The sequence below is a fragment of the Carcharhinus amblyrhynchos genome, chromosome 24, assembly GCF_965287045.1.
Source record: "Carcharhinus amblyrhynchos chromosome 24, sCarAmb.v2.hapA, whole genome shotgun sequence".
NCBI lineage: Eukaryota > Metazoa > Chordata > Chondrichthyes > Carcharhiniformes > Carcharhinidae > Carcharhinus > Carcharhinus amblyrhynchos.
In genome coordinates this window covers 35,089,080-35,106,167 of record NC_137347.1, presented here as the reverse complement: position 1 = coordinate 35,106,167, position 17,088 = coordinate 35,089,080, and the positions used below count along the sequence as shown (strand labels likewise).

Genomic DNA, 17,088 nt, shown 5'->3' with positions numbered 1-17,088 from the left:
TGACCAATAATTAATCTTTACTTGGCTTTATGAAGGGTTATGGGAATAGGGTCTGGGTGGGATTGTGTTTGGTGCAGGCTCGATGTATTGAACGACCTCCTTAAGCACTTAGTGGGTAAGTACTTCAAAAGTCTGTTGGGATCATTTTAGCTTTGATGGTAGGAAAGGTCAGGACGAAATTGGCCCAGTTTCCTGTTGCACTGCTCACCCGATTTTTCCTTCTGCTGCGAACGAAGAGGGGAATGATGTATAATGGGCAGCCAATATCACCCACCTTATAGCAGTACTCCAGTTCCAGATGATTTGGGGCATTCGTGGAAGATGGCAACTCCACACCCTATCTTATACCTCTCTGTGCCACTAGGGTATACAAGACTCATTCGGCCTTGTGAAATTTGTTAATGAGGACGATACGTTCCCTGCTCTGTATTAACTAATCGGTTGGTTTAGCAGCCTTGCGTCACCGTAGTGGTCTGCCTTTCGTTCTGAGGATCTGGGCAGTGCTGAGATGATGACGCTTTTCCTGAACCACTGGTCTTTGTACTCACGATGGTCCTATGCGGCAATTAAGTGGGGCAATTTGGGAAGTGGCTAAGGGAAGTGGCTAAATAGCAAAGACAGAACAACCATAGGAAAATTTGGAAACAGTTGTTCTGGCAGCATTTAGAGTCATAGAGTCATAGATCATGGGAACAGGCCCTTCGGCCCAACTTGTCCTTGCCGCCCTTTTTTTAAAGCTAGTCCCAATTGCCCGCATTTGCTCCGTATCTCTCCATATCCATCTTACCCATGTAACTATCTAAAATAGAGGCAGTTGTGGAGAGAGAAATGGTGATTTTTCGCACAGTGACCTTTTGATTTATTATTGTCACATGTATTGGGATACACTGAAAAGTATTGTTGCTTGTGTACTATGCAGAAAAAGCATACCGTTCATCGAGTACATAGGGGAGAAAGAAAAGAGAGAGTCTAGGACATTGTGTAGTTTCAGAGAGTTAGAATACAGTTTTGAAAGCATAAAATGAAAGTAAAAGATAGCATTAGAGGATATGGTAGGGACAGCTCGCAAGAAGTCACCATGCTCCAGCAGCATAGAGTCATAGAGGTTTACAGAATGGAGACAGGCCCTTTGACCCAACTTGTCCATGCTGCCCAGTTTTTACCACTAAGCTAGTCCCAAATGCCCACATTTGGCCCATGTAACTGTCTAAATGCTTTTTAAAAGACAAAATTGTATCCGCCTCTACTGCTAACTCTGACAGCTTGTTCCAGACATGCACCCTTCTTCTGAGAAAATTGCACCCTGGAACCTTTTGTATCTTTCCCCTCTCATCTTAAACCTATGCCGTCTGGTTTTAGACTCCCCTATCTTTGGGAAAAGATGTTGACTAGCTGCTACCTTATCTATGCCCTTAATTATTTTATAGACTTCTATATGATCATCCCCAAGGCTCTTACATTTCAAGGAAAAAAGTCCCATCTATGTACCCTGTCCGTATAACTCAAACCATCAAGTCCCAGTACCTTCCTTGCAAATCTTGACCTCTTAACGGACTTTGAAAATATTACAGGCATAGAAGGTTTTAAACGTGTTCAAAACAGGAAATGTGACACCACTGTTTAAAAAAAGAGATAGACAAAAGACAGGTAACTATAGGCCTGTTAGCTTAACTTCTGTAGTAGGGAAAATGCTTGAAGCTATCATCAAGGAAGAAATAGCGAGACATCTGGATATAAATTGTCCCATTGGTAAGACGCAGCATGGGTTCATGAAGGGCAGGTCATGTTTGGCTAATTTGGCGGAATTCTTTGCGAACATTACATGCACAGTAGACAATGGGGAACCTGTGGATTTCCAGAAGGCACTTGACAAGGTGCTGCACCAAAGGGTTAAGGTGTACGGTGTTATGGGTGATATATTAGCATGGATAGAGGATGGGTTAACCGACAGAAAGCAAAGAGTGGGGTTAAATGGGTGTTTTTCTGGTTGGTCATCAGTGGCTAGTGGTGTGCCTCAGGGATCAGTGTTGGGACTACAATTGTTTATGATTTACAAAGATGATTTGGAGTTGGGGACCAAGTGTCGTGTGTCAAAATTCGCAGATGACACTAAGATGAGTGGCAGAGCAAAGTGTGCAGAGGACACTGAAAGTCTGCAAAGGGATATAGATAGCCTAAGTGAGTGGGTGAGGGTCTGGCAGATGGAGTACAATGTTGTAAATGTGAGGTCATCCATTTTGGTAGAAGTAACAGCAAAATGGACTATTATTTAAATGGTAAAATATTGCAGCATGTTGCTGTGCAGAGAGACCTGGGTGTCCTTGTGCAAGAATCTCAAGGAATTGGCTTGCAGGTGCAGCAGGTAATCAAGAAATCAAATGGAATTTTGTCCTTCATTGCGAGAAGGGTAGAATTTAAAAACAGCGAGGTTATGTTGCAGCTGTATAAGGTGCTGATGAGGCCACACCTGGAGAACTGTGTACAGTTTTGGTCTCCTTACTTGCGAAAGGATATACAGGTACTGGAGGGGTTGCAGAGGAGATTCACTAGGTTGATTCTGGAATCGAGGAGGTTGGCTTATGAGGAAGGGCTGAGTGGGCTGGGCCATACTCATTGAAATTCAGAAGAATGAATCTTATAAAACATTTAAGATTATGAAGCGAATAGATAAAATAGAAGCAGGGAGATTGATTCCACTGGCGGGTGAAACTAGAACTAGGGGGCATGGCCTCAAAATAAGGGGAAGCAGATTTAGGATTGAGTTGAAGAGGAACTTCTTCATACAAAGGGTTGTGAATCTGTGGAATTCCCTGCCCAGTGAAGCAGTTGAGGCTCCCTCATTGAATATTTTTAAAACAAAGATAGATACATTTTTGAAAAGTAAAGGAATTAAGGGTTATGGTGAGTGGGCAGGTAAGTGGAGCTGAGTCCTCGAAAAGATCAGCCATGATCTTATTGAATGGCAGCAGGCTCGAGGGGCCAGATGGCCGACTCCTGCTCCTAGTTCTTATGCTCTTAAAAGGCAAGGGAGTAAGGCTTGACAGGGGGAGGAAAGGCCATAATGTAAAGTCAATGATAGAGTGAAAGGGGAGAAGCAATTAGATGAACAGTTGACTCTTAACAAGCTGCTGCTTTGAGAAAAAGAATGGGAACAGCTATTACAATCTGAAGTGCTAACAGGTCCGCAAGGCCGTAAAAGGCCTTAATTGAAAGATGAGATGTTATTCCTTGGGATTCCACTGAAGCAACATTAGAACAGTGCAGGAGGTCAAGGAATGAGAAGCCAGAACGAGGCAACCAGAAGCTCAGGATCATGTCCGTGGACAGAATAGAAACACACAGTTAAAACGGTGAACAGACTCTGTACACTGTGACATGATCTATTCAACAATTTTAACCAATCCCACCTGATATCCATCTGCCTGACAACTGATATGAAACAAAATGCGATAGTGCACCGTAATTTATAAACCAATATAAATGCCTTTGCGTCTGTGGCCAAAATTCAACGAAAGCTACCAGGGATTTGGAAAGAAGCTTAAAGCTATCTATGAGGATTTGTAATGAAATGGTAAGATGACCTTGCTGCAGTTCAGTTTACAGATGATTCCCTCCCTATGGCAACTGTGAGTGTGAGCGATTATCACAAAAAGTACCAGCTATCGGCGCATTAATCTCCAGCAGCTGATTATTAACCGATGGCCGTGGGGTGGACATTGAGGGGTTTTATGTAACTTTTACTGCAGAGGTGTTGCAAACTCAACAACGCCCTTATCATCTTTTCTTTTCTACTTCCTCATTCCTTCTTCACCATTGCCTGAAGGCATTGACTCAATATTTAGATATTCTCTTGACTCTGAAAGAAAGAACAACTGGCATTAATGTGGCACATTTCTCAATCTTGGGACATACCAAAGCACTTCACAGAACGCTGAATACTTCAGGAGTGCAGTTGCCGCTGTCATGTAGGAAATTCGGCAGCCAATTTTCACAAAGTAAGATCCCACAGACAGCAATGAGATAAACGATTTATGTGGTGCGGAATGAGGAAGAAAGATTAGTGAAGACACCAGGGAAATTTCCAAGGAATGATGGCGTTGGGAACTCCCTGGACAGACAGATGAATTAAGATGGACTGAAAGAACCTTTGGATAATAATTATCATGTACTAATATAGTTCAATAGTAACATAATCACAACAGAATCTATGTTCTATGTCTATGTTCCATGTAGAATTAGCCACTGTGGTAAAAGCAGTGTATATATAGGTAGTTACGCTGTCTGGAAATTATTAGTCACAAATAAGACTTGCATTAACACTACTAATAAAGTTACTGCAAAATTCCCCTAGTCGACACATCCGGGACCTGTTCGGGTCAATGCACCGAACCAACACATCTTTCAGAATGTGGGAGGAAATTGGAGCACCTGGATGAAACCCACGCAGACACAGGGAGAACATGCAGACTCCACACAGACAGTGACCCAAACTGGGAATTGAACCTGCATCCTTGGCGTCATGAGGCAGCAGTGCTAACCACTGTGCTACCATGCCATCGACCAGGAAATGCCAGCTGATTTCCACCTCTCTCATCCAGACCCACTACCATGAATTGTGGAGGGAGCCTTGTCACACTTCATTGGTTCAGATATGGATGCTGGTGGCAGAGTGGTTAGCACTGCTGCCTCACAGCACTGGGGTCCTGGGTTCAATTCTCACCTTGGTGACAGTGCAGAGAACAAAGAACAACACAGCACAGGAAACAGGCCCTTTGGCCCAACGAGCCCACACTGCCATTTTAACAATATGCTTTTCCTCTTCCACTCTTGACCCATGTCTATGCTTATGGTACCCCCATTGGAAACCAGATTGAGGGGAGAATAATTTAGGGACAATTAGTTACACCAATCAGCCTAAGAGCACATCTTTGGGGTGTGGGAGGAAACCGGAGCGCCCGGAGGAAACCCACGCAACCACAGGGAGAATGCGCAAACTCCCACAGATACTGGCCCAAATCCATGTATCTGCACAGCACACAGTGATAGTCACTGAGCTGTCATGGTGCCCATCTGCTGGTCCAGTTTAAGCGTACACTAACGACGCAAAGTACTAGGCTACTCTTGAAACATCCAAGAGCAGCCCACGCACGACCCACCGTGTGCATGCCCCTCGTTAGACAACAAGGTGGACCGACGCACCTGTGGAGTAAAAGAGAAAAACATCAACACACGTAACAGTCGATTTCCAGGAACGTCCCAAGGCTCTGATCCTTATTTAAAACAGTCTCCTATAACCCTCCATCCCTATTTCGCTCATGTGTCTATCTAAGTACACCTTAAACAAGTCCAGCGTGCCTGCCTCCACCACCTTACTTGGCAGTGCATTCCATACCCCCACGACCCTCTGTGTGAAAAACCTCCCTCGAGCATCCAACTTACACCTCGCCCCCCCTCACCCTAAGCCCATGGCCCCTCGTGCTATTTGTCTCCAATCTAGGAAAAAGCCTGCCACTGTTTACTCTATCTATACCCTTCATTATCTTATACACCTCTATTAGATCCCCCCTCAATCTCTGTCTTTCTAAGGCAAACAGCCCCAATTTACCCAATCTTTCCTCATAACCCAGTCCTTCCATACCAGGCAGCAACCAGAGTCTGCACGTTCTCCCTGTGTCTGCGCAGGGTTTCCTCTGGGTGCCTCAGATTTCCTTCCAAATCCAATAGATGCGCAGTTAGGGGGCTTGGGCATGGGAAATGTGTGGGTTTATGGGGACAGGTGTGTTGTGAGATTTCTTACTGTGTTTACGGGGACAGGACAGAGGGCCTGGGTAAGATACTCTGTCAGAGAGTTGGTGCAGATTCGATGGGCTGATTGGCCTCTTCTCATTGTAGGGATTCTGTGATTATAGATCCTATTCCTAATTATCTCACTAATTCGTTATCCCATATTATGTCCAATCACACACATTTTCATTTGTATTACATTTCCATTTAATCTGTATCACCTTATTCAGCCTAACTATTTTATCTATAATTATCTCTACAACAATAACGCATCATCTACACTTTATGCTATCATGGATTAAGGCACCTCGTAAGACGTATAACACGTCCAGCCCTGCTTTGCTTTGTCACTCCTATGCAATAGCAAAAGCTTATTCATCAGTATAAACTCGGACGAGCTGTGAGGACTTTTTAAACTTGAGCAATAGGGGAGTTGCTCTGGCTTCGTTTTCTGAAAGAGCATTTCGGAAAGCGGTAAGAACAATACGTCAAACTTCTGCCCAATACTTCCAAGATAAGTTTTATCGTGTTATTTCCAATTCCTTCAAAACTCAGGCGTTACTGTTACAAGTGAAGCTGCGCAGGTTGCGCTTGGCACTGACTCCAAACTTAAATTTAAAAGTCTTGAAGACTCCGCTGTCGTTCCTGGTTACTTCCTCTTCGGAGCATGTATCATGCACCTTGCCCAAGCAACTACAAAGCAGGAAATACTCTCTCGTACACGACTAGCACACACTGTTACTGCGATGCTGCGCCAGAAGTTTGTAATTCTCACTGGAGTTCTCCCACACTTTGGTCGATGTACTTGAGGAGCTGTTGAAGGCTCTGAGTCCTGATTTGCCACTGGGGCAGCTTACAGGGAAGAGGTGAGTGTTTTCAATTGTTTGCTGCATTTGTCGGAACATCTGGCTGTGACACTGATAAGACCCTCTGAATTTAATGTTGACTGAGTGAACATTATTTTCTTTTAACAGTAAACAGCCCACGGGGGGGAAAATAAAACAAAGCTTTCCTTTCTTGCAAGGGTTAAAAATGATGCCAGTTCGAATTGAGAGCGAACTGGCCTTTCTTTTTCTAAATAGCAGTATTTGAACGTTTTAATTAAGATGGATTTCTTCTCCACGGCTTGTTCTGGCACACTCCAGGAGGCACCACGCTGAGGAAGGGAGGATCATGTTAATCAGGGAGATGTCAACTCTCCAACACAATGGAAAACTCGCATAGCGCCTCACCCAAATGCATTTGTTTAGACATTTGGAAATGTTTCTGGGGAAACATAGAAACACTGCGCCAGGAATTCGGGATCTCCAGGGACATTCAGTGAATGTTTTCAAGGAAACTGTCGGCTTATCTCGGCAGCAGGGACATGACGATTATCCCAACGCTCCTGGGCACAGGAGGGAAAGAATACCAGTCAAATTGAAATTCCTGATTAGCAGAGAGCTATTTAAAAGCTGAGAGAAGGCAGATTTAATTTCCAAAAGTGAATCAGGCAACCAGGAAAAGGGATAAACCTGCAGGATTGTGGGGAAAATGTCAGGGAGGTGGCGGTGGGGTGGGTGGGTGAATTGTAGCTAGTTCAAGAACTCCATCAAAGAACTAGCATAGGCATGATGGACCGAATGTTCTCCTTTTGTTCTTTAAGATTGTTTTACTCTGTGATACATTTGGATGTTGGATAGAACCAAAATAAGCTCATGTGGACGCCTGCTTCAGACAGTAAAGAGCAACCTTTATCACTGGGCAGTGTTGGCCCAGATTCTCCCCCAAAAAATTCAAAAACCCCAATTCGTGTGAAAATGGGAGTAACTCCCACCACTTTCTTTTTAAACGGGATTTTCAGAATGAATCTCCGACACTGCAGAGAGTCCAAGCGGGGTTCACCTCCGAATGTCAGGGGACGGAGTCTATTCCCGCTGGAGAGGCTGTCAGCACAGCGCTGAGGGGGTCACTGCGCATGGACTGATGTGTCAGTGTGGAGATCGGCGCGTGCACAGTGGCCCCGGACTGCTGGCCTTGCAGAGCCCATCCCCCGATTGCTGACCTCCCGAGCGAAGCCCTAATCTCCCTCACCACATTCACAACAGTGGTTGACATGGGTGGCACGGTAGCACAGTGGTTTAGCACTGCTGCTTCACAGCTCCAGCGTCCTGGGTTTGATTCTCAGTTCGGGTTACTGTCTGTGTGGAATTTGCATGTTCTCCTTGTGTCTCCAGGTACTCCGGTTTCCTCCCACGGTCCAAAGATGTCTGGGTTAGGTTGATTGGCTATGCTAAGAAATTGCCCCTTTGTGTCCAAGGATGTGTAGGTTAGAGGGATTAATGGGTATAATATGTTGGGATATGGGGGTAGGGCCTGGGTGGGATTGTGTTCCGTGCAGACTCGAAGGGCTTCTTTCTGCACTGTAGGGTTCTATGATTCTATGACCTCAAGGGCAATTAAGGATGGGCAATAAATGCTAGCCCAGCCAGCAATATCCATGATTCAAGAATGAATTAAAAAAGAGATGTTTTCCAAGTCTTTAGTTTGTGCTGTGCCAGTGCACTGATGGGAATGAATTAAATTCAATGGATACTAACATCTATGGAGATGGTGTGACCTTGGTAGACATCCATTGGGCATTCGTGCTTCCTTCGCCTTCTATCTTGCACTGCTGTCAGTGCAAGTGAATTCAGTGCTCTCTGCAATAAAAGAAAAGGGGATCAGAGGGAAATGTTGCTTTCACATTTTGCATGTTACTTGAATGGATGGTACAGTGGCACAGTGGTTAGCATTGCTACCTCACAGCACCAGGGACCCAGGTTTGATTCCGACCTCAGTAACTGTATGTGTGGAGTTTGCACCTTCTCTCCGTGTCTGCACGTGGGTTTCCTGCGAATGCTCCAGTTTCCTCCCGCAGTCCAAAGATGTGCAGGTTAGGTTGATTGGCCATGCTGAATTTGCATAGAATCCTTCCAGTAGAGAAGGAGGCCATTTGGCCCACCAAGTTCTGTAATGACCACAATCCCACCCAGGCCCTATTCCCATAACCCTACGCGTTTGCCCTGCTAATCGCCCTGACACCAAGAGTCAATTTAGCATGGTCAATCAGCCTAACCCACACATCTCTGGAGTGTGGGAGGAAACTCACGCAGACACGGAAAGAAAGTGCAAACTCCACACAGGCAGTTACCCAAGGCTGGGATTGAACCCGGGACCCTGGCGCTGTGAGGTAGTAGGGTTAACCACTGTGCCACCGTGCTGCCCTTAGTGTCAGAGGGATCAGCATGGTAAATATGTGGGATACAGCCTGGGTGGGATTGTTGTTGGCAGGCTCGATGGGCCAAATGGCCTTCTCCAGTACTGTTGGAATTCCTTGACTTCTCTACAAAGACAACTAACACTTTTAACTTATTAAACACCCTGAAACATTTCACAGGTGCGTGTTCAGACAGAATTTGACACTGAGTCTCTGAAGGAGATAATAGAACAGATGACCAAAAGCTTGGTCAAAGAGGTAGGAGGAGAGAGAGAGGTGGAAAGGTTTAGGGAGGGGCTTTCAGATCGAGGCAGCTACGAATGGTGGGTGAAGGGATTCAAAGATGCAGAAGAAGCCAGTATTGGGGGAGTGCAGAGTTCTTGGAGTTCTGGGGCTGAAGGATGTTATAGAGACAAACAGGAACAAGGACACGTAGGGATCTGAAAACAAGGCTGAGAATTTTTAAATTGAAGCATTGCTTAACTGGGAGCCAATAGAATTCAGTAAGTGGCAAGGTAGTGGGTGAGTGGGGCATGGGGTGAGTTAGGAAATGGGCAGCAGGAGGGTGAAATATAGGAGAGTGGCAAGGAAAGCATTTGGAATCTGGAGGTAACAGAAGTATGGATGTGAGTTTTGGTCGCTGATGAATTGAGGTAAGGGTGGATGTCATGTTCAATTGATCTGTGTTTGACTGTGTGAGGCAGTTTGCTGAAAGTTTATTTATTAGTCACAAGTAGGCTTACATTAACGCTGCAATGAAGTTACTGCGAAAATCCCCTAGTCGCTTCACTCCGGCGCCTGTTCGGGTGCACGGAGGGAGAATTTAGCATGGCCAATGCACCTAACCAGTACACCTCTCAGACTGTGGGAGGAAACCGGAGCACCCGGAGGAAACCCACGCAGACACAGGGAGAATGTACAAACTCTGCACAGACAGTGACCCGAGCCTGGAATCGCACCCAGGTCTATGGTGCTGTGAGGCAGCAATGCTGTCCACTGGCCACCCATGCTGACTGTGCCTGATTGGTTGTGGACTCAGAGGAAAGTAAGCAAACTGCAGAAAGAGTTGGATGTGAAAGCTGGAAGTGTGGAGCACTGTAAATAAATCCCCTGCGCACGTTTAAACTGGTCTGTCAACTACTCATATATCTGAGGGAGTAAGTATACAAAGTGGTCATGGACAATATGATAAAGATGGAAGTAGGAAGTCGGTGTTGGAGAAGATATGGGGATGGATTTCCTGTCCTGCCCTCCATGGGGATCGTAGCAGACCAAGAGCAGGCCATGCAAAGGTCCATTGACCTCTGGTGGGATTGTCTGGTTTCAGGGTGAGTGTGGCCACTCACACTCAACCTGAAAATCCCCCCCGTGGGGTTCAAGATCAAATAGGAGGCTGAGGTGACAAGCAACCTGGTCCAACCTTATTCAGTAGCCAGGGAGTCGGGGTGGGGGGTGGGTTAATTCAGTCGCTTGGCAAGAGAATTTTGGGTGCTCTAAGGATGCTGCAGTTTGGAATTCTTGGTTTGTGCAATGTGAGTCGCTTCCAGGGCAGGCAACGGCCTAGTAGATTGCTAGACTATTAGTCCAAAAACTCAGCTAACGTTCTGGGGACATGGGTTCGAATCCTGCCATGGCAGATGGTGGAATTTGAACTCAATAAAAAAAAACCTGGAATTAAGAAACTACTGATGATCATGGAACATTGTTGTAAAAAACCCATCTGGTTCACTAATGTCTTATAGGGAAGGAAATCCTACATGTGATTCCAGAGCCACAGCAATGTTGTTGTCTCTTAACTGCCCTCTGAGCAAGGGCAACTAGGAATGGGCAATAAATGCTGGCCAGGCAGCGCCGCCCGTGTCCCACAAATGAAATTAAAAAAACAGCAAACTAAAGTACCCACGCTTTCCAATTCACTTTTTGCAATGAAGCTTCCTTCTAATTTAACAAAAGCTTAAGTCGTTAATGATGCTACAGCAGCTTAAGCTTCTAACATTTACGTTTTATATTCTCTGCTGAATTCAAGTCAAATAATTGGGTGAAGTCAGCTGTGAGCAAATAGGTACTTTCAAGTCAAAAATAAAGTGTCTGCAATCAGAAAATGCTGGATTGAATGTGGTTTCATTAGTGGAATAGCCTTGGTTTGATCACTCTGTTCACTAGCAAACACTGAGGGCTATTTTCACAGGATCTCGCGTTATAATGAATAAATGTCTATCATTAGCTGGCTCCTCAACATCCCCTCTCTGTCTGGACCGGGTTCAGTAGACTGTATCTGACGTGTGACTGACAGGGTATTCTGCCAATGACCATCAGTATGGATCAAGGATAAACTATACCTTATGCCAAAGATGTGCGTGTTAGATGGATTATCCATGCTAAATTGCCTCTTAGTGTCAGGGGGACTAGCTAGGGTACATGCATGGGGTTAGGGTCAGTGCGCATGATGGGCTGAATGGTATCCTTCTGCACTGTAGGATTCTATAACTGTGGGCCTGATATACCAGGTCTGTTGTATAGGAAGGCAAGAACAGACATGTGTTTATGATGATGCCTTTCACAAACTCAGGAGGGTGGGATTTTCCAGACTCGCCTGCTGCCAGGGTTGTCTGGTCCCACTGATGATCAGGATTGTCTGGTCCTAACCTTTGGCTGGTCAGTCACAACAGCCCCCACCAGCCCCCACCACCCCTGCCCCTGCACCCCCCCCCTCCCCCGCAACCACCCTGGCCACCAAACATCACCCTTCCACCCCCACCCCTCTCCCCCCAACCCTCTAACCACCTGCTGGTCCATTATGGCGGGACTGGAAAACCCTGAACAAAAGGTCCCTAAGCACTTTGCAGAAAATGAATAGTTTTTGAAGTGTGGTCATTGTTGTTACATAGGAAACATAAGAACATGACAGTGTAAGAAATAGGAGCAGGAGTGGGCAATTTGTTCCCTGATTCAATAGGACCATGACCGGTTTTGACCTCACCTCCACTCCCTGTCTGTCCCCCTCTGGCTGACTCATAAATCAATAATCTGTCCAGCCTAGTTTCAAGTGACCCACCTTCACTGCTCTCTGGGATATGGAAGCCTAAAGGCTAACAATCCTCTAGAAGAGGAAATTTGTCTTTATCTCTGTCTGAAACCTTATCTGAAACTGATTTTTATTCCCCAGGAAGGGGAAACAGCCTCTCAACATCTGTCCTGTCAACGCTCGTCAGAATCTTTATGTTCCAATAAGAACATTAGTCATTCTTCACTAGAATGAGGCGTATGCCCAGAACGCTCAACCTTTTTATTAGTTTATTAGTATCACAAGTCAGCTTACATTAACACTGCAATGAAGTTACTGTGAAAATCCCCCAGTCGCCACACTCTGGCGCCTGTTCGGGTACACTGAGGGAGAATTTAGTGTGGCCAATGCGCCCTAACCAGCACGTCTTTCAGACTGTGGGAGGAAACCAGAGCACCCGGAGGAAACCCACGCAGACACAGGAAGAATGTGCAGACTCGGCACAGACAGTGACAGGCAATTGGACCTGGGTCCCTGGAGCCATGAGGCAGCAGTGTTAACTACTGCACAACCGTGCCTCCCAAGACAAGACACCCCGTTCATCCCAGAAATCAACCGAACCCAACATTTTCTGACCTGCCTTCCAAGCAAATAAATCCCCTTTTACTCTGGGTGTAGTCTCACTGACACCCTGTACAGTTGAGCAAGATTTCCCTTCTTATGTATTCTATTTTCCTGCGAGAAAGGCCAAATGGCAGCCAATTTGCCTGTATCAAGCTACCCATATGAACAGCATCAGATGATGATGAGATTAACTATTTTACTTATGTAGTTTGAGTCATAGATATCTGTTATGCATGTTGGAGCGTAGCTCCTTTAAAGGAATAGAGTCGTGTGACCCTGAGTGTGGGATAAAGTTATGAGAGCAATAACTCTAACAATGGCTGCGCGACCCTGAGCTGCTCTATTTCCCAGGCAACAATGAATGTACAGAACATGAGTTAACGTCTGGCTGATATGTAATTCAATCAAGATAACAACAATTTGCACTTATGTTGCATCTTTAACACAGAAACAAAAGTCCCTAGGCGATTTCTGTGTAAGGAAAGATTGAATCCTAAGCCAAAAATGCAGACAGTAGGAGTGACTACAACATTTGTCAAAGAGATAGATTTGAAAGAGGGTTCCAAAGAAGGAGTGCCATAAGACCATAGAACATAGGAGCAGAATCAGGCCATTTGGCCCATTCAAACATGGCTAATATTTTTCTCATCCCCATTCTCCTGCCTTTTCCTCAAAACCCCTGATCCCTTTATTAATCAAGAACCTATCTATCTCTGTCTTAAAGACACTCAATGACCTGGCCTCCATAGCCCTCTGCGGCAAAGAGTTCCACAGATTCACCACTCTCTGGCTGAAGAAATTCCTCCTCATCTCTGTTTTAAAGGATTGCTTCTTGAGTGTGAGGTTGTGCCCTCTGGTTCTAGTTTTTCCTACTAGTGGAAATATCCTCTCCACATCGACTCTATCCAGTCCTCCTGGAAGTTTCAATGAGATCCCCCCTCATACTTCCAAACTCCAACGAGTACAGACCCAGAGTCCTCAACTGTTCCTCATACGACAAACTCTTCGTTCCAGGGATCATTCTTGTGAATCTTCTCTGTTCCCTTTCCAAGGTCAGCACATCCTTCCTTAGATACGGGGCACAAAACTGCTCACAATATTCCAAGAGGGGTCTGACCAGAGCCTCAAAAGTACATCCCTGCTCTTGTATTCTCGACATGAATGCTAACATTGCATTTGCCTCCTTAATTGCTGACTGAACCTCACATTAACCTTAACAGAATCTTGAACAAGGACTCCCCAGAGAAGTTTAGGCAGGGAGGACGGGACAGAAAGGGTTCAAGTTGCAGCTGGGAATAGTGGGGTGAAGGGAGAAGGGTGGGGAAGGGGCAATGAAGGTCTGAGAAGAAAGGGATGTTTGGGGTTGGAAGTTGACGGGCCAGCGGAGGTTCTGGGCATGGGACAGACTGTGTGTGTCTTGGTTTTCCTGCTTTCACATTTGTATTCACAACTTTAATTGAAACCACTCAGTTCTGGCTGAGCACCGAGGGATAATGAGTGTGAACTGTTGACTGATTATTGAGATAGGCAGATAAGCCTAAGATATTGTTTTTATGGAAAAGCTGTGTTTTAACCATTTTTCGTGGAATCCTTTTCTAAACAAAAGGAAATTATGGGAATACAATTTGCTTTAAACATATCATTTAACTAAAAAACCCCAATCTGCCTTATCAAATCATTTCATTGCAAATGTTGTCAACAAAGTCAAAACACGGCAGTGCGGTGGCACAGTGGTTAGCACTGCTGCCTCACAGTGCCAGGGAGCTGGGTTCAATTCTGGCCTTGGGTCACTGTCTGCAAGTTCTCCCCATATCTGCGTGGGTTTCCTCCAGGTGCTCCGGTTTCCTCCCACAGTCCAAAGATGTGCGGGTTCAGTGGATTGGCCATGCTAAATTGACCCTTAGTGTCCCAAGATGTCTAGAATCATAGAATAAAATCACCACAGTGAAAAAGGAGGCTCACATGTTTAATCCGCTAATCCCCTGACACTAGGGTCAAGATAGCATGGCCAATCAACCTCACCCACCCACTTTTGGACTGTGGGAGGAAACCAGAGCACCCAGAGGAAATCCACACAGACATGGGGAGAATGTGCAAACTCCACATTGTAAGAAGTCTCACAACACCAGCTGCGCAGCACTCCAAAAGCTAGTGGCATTTGCTACCAAATAAACCTGTTGGATTTTAACCTGGTGTTGTGAGACTTCTTACTGTGCTTACCCCAGTCCAACGCTGGCATCTCCGCATCAAAAGTCCACATTGACAGTGACCTGAGGCCAGAATTGAACCCAGATCTTTCACACTGTGAGGCAGCAGTGCTAACTGTGCTAACATGCTGTCTGCGTAGGTTAGGAGGATTAGCTATGGTAAGTTTGTGGGGTTACGGGGATAAGGCAGGTGTGTATGATACTCTTTTGAAGAGTGAGTGCAGACTCGATGGGCCAAATGGCCTCCTTCTCAACTTAGTGATTCTATGGTGTATGTGCTCAATATTTAAAACAAAAATTAAACACAACACTGTGGTTCTATTCTGAAGGTGGTTTTGCTGGCTGACCAATGCATTTTGTATCATACTTAAAAATGGCCAACCTCTGAATTTTTCTTTTCAGGTTCCAGTGCTATTCGTAAATACTTCATACTTTCTGCGTTGTCTAAAGCTGAGGGATGACTTTATCACACAACAACACTTCCTATACCACTGGCGCTGGCCTGGTCAACAACAGGAGCTGCCAGATTGATGCTGAATTCAGATACATACTCTTCCCAGTTGTCTACAGTATCATCTTCATACTCGGAGTATTGGCAAATGGCTATGTGCTGTGGGTTTTTAAACTGATGACCCCAGCAAAGAGCATGACCGAGATTAAAATCCTCATGGTGAACCTGAGCGTGGCAGATCTACTTTTTATTCTCACCCTGCCCTTTTGGATAGCTTACTACTGCTACAAGGGGGACTGGATCTTTTCCGAGATTCCCTGCCGGGTGGCTGGCTGCCTATTTTTTATCAATACCTACTGCTCCATTGCCTTTCTGGCGGTGATCAGTTACAACAGGTTCTGCGCCGTAGCGTATCCCATCGAAACAGTCCAGAATGACGGCAGGAAGCGGGGTTTCATTATATCCCTGGTCATCTGGTTAATAATCTTTGGAAGTGCATCCCCGTTCCTATTCAGTCAGGGGACAAACAGAGTGGGTAATGTCACTCGGTGCTTTGAAGGCTATGACAGAGACTCGTCCACGCCAGTGGTCATCATCCACTTCATCTTAATCGGAGCTTTCTTCATCGCCTTCCTCGTAATTATTGTCTGCAACCTGTGCATCCTGAAGCTGCTGTCCAGCCAATCGGGCCAGCCAAGCAGGAGCGAGAAGGTGAAGAAGCAGGCGTTCCGCATGGTGTGCGCCGTCATCATCGTTTTCTGCATCTGCTTCGTCCCCCACCATCTGGTGCACGGCCCCTGGACCCTCACCGTGCTGGAGCTGTGGCGGAGGGAGGACTGCGAATTCCGGCGAGTGGTGAATGACGCCCATCAGATCACACTGTGCCTGATGGGCTTGAACTGTACACTGGACCCCATCATATACTGCTTCCTCACCACAAAATTCAGGAGATTCTTGACACAGCGTCTAAGTCAATGGAAGAGCACTCAGAGGAGTATTAGAACCGTGTCCTCAGAACTGAATTTGGACGGAGAGATGGGTTTACAAGCCACGATTAAGAATCAATAAGTGAAGTTTCTCATTGGACCAAATTCATGTTGAACTTTTCTGACTTGCAGATTTTTTTATTTTTTTAAAAAAAAAATTTAATCTTTACAGTTGAGTACGAGCTTCATATTGTTTGATGCCATGAGGCAAGAGTGTCCGTAACGGATGAACTGTTCAGTTTCAGTTGTTGAACAAAAAAGAAGCGTTGGTGGTTATGCTTTTTAGCCTTTGGCACCAATAGCTCACAATGTCTCTTAGTGTTAAACAGGGCACTCCCTGGTTAACAGTGCAGATGTCAAGCCACCTAAGGGCACATCAGGAGTACTGACCAGAACCTTAGCGGAGGGGATGTGTTTGAAAGGCCTTTTCAAAGATTGAAAGGGGAAGTGGAGGGGTTTAAGGGTTCAAGGAGGGAGAGTTAAACAGCAGGAACAAGGTGACTGAATCGTCTGCCACTGTTGCTGAAATGAAGGGGGAAATGGGATGTGTGAAAGGCAAGAATCAAACGGCAGAAGGACGGAAGAGAGAATATGGAATGCGAGGAGGTGATGGTCTAGTGGTATTATCGCTAGAATATAAATCCAGAAACTCAGCTGATGTTCTGGGAACCCAGGTTCGAATCCAGCCACGGCAGATGGTGGAATTTGAATTCAATAAAAAATATCTGGAATTAAGAACCTACTTAAGGTGTAGACAAAAGTCATAGGTAGAAGAAGGATTGGAATGAGGCACT

At 45.5% G+C, this 17,088-nt stretch overlaps 1 protein-coding gene across 1 annotated transcript; it reads left to right on the top strand.

The window, feature by feature from the left end:
• Positions 1 to 6,192: 6,192 nt before the first annotated feature.
• Positions 6,193 to 16,441, top strand: ptafr (platelet-activating factor receptor). The gene is made up of 2 exons (XM_080211508.1): positions 6,193 to 6,650; positions 15,260 to 16,441. Exon 2 carries the CDS (start codon positions 15,315 to 15,317, stop codon positions 16,374 to 16,376), a length of 1,062 nt encoding a protein of 353 aa, XP_080067634.1. The 5' UTR covers positions 6,193 to 6,650; positions 15,260 to 15,314; the 3' UTR covers positions 16,377 to 16,441.
• The last annotated feature ends 647 nt before the right edge of the window (positions 16,442 to 17,088 follow it).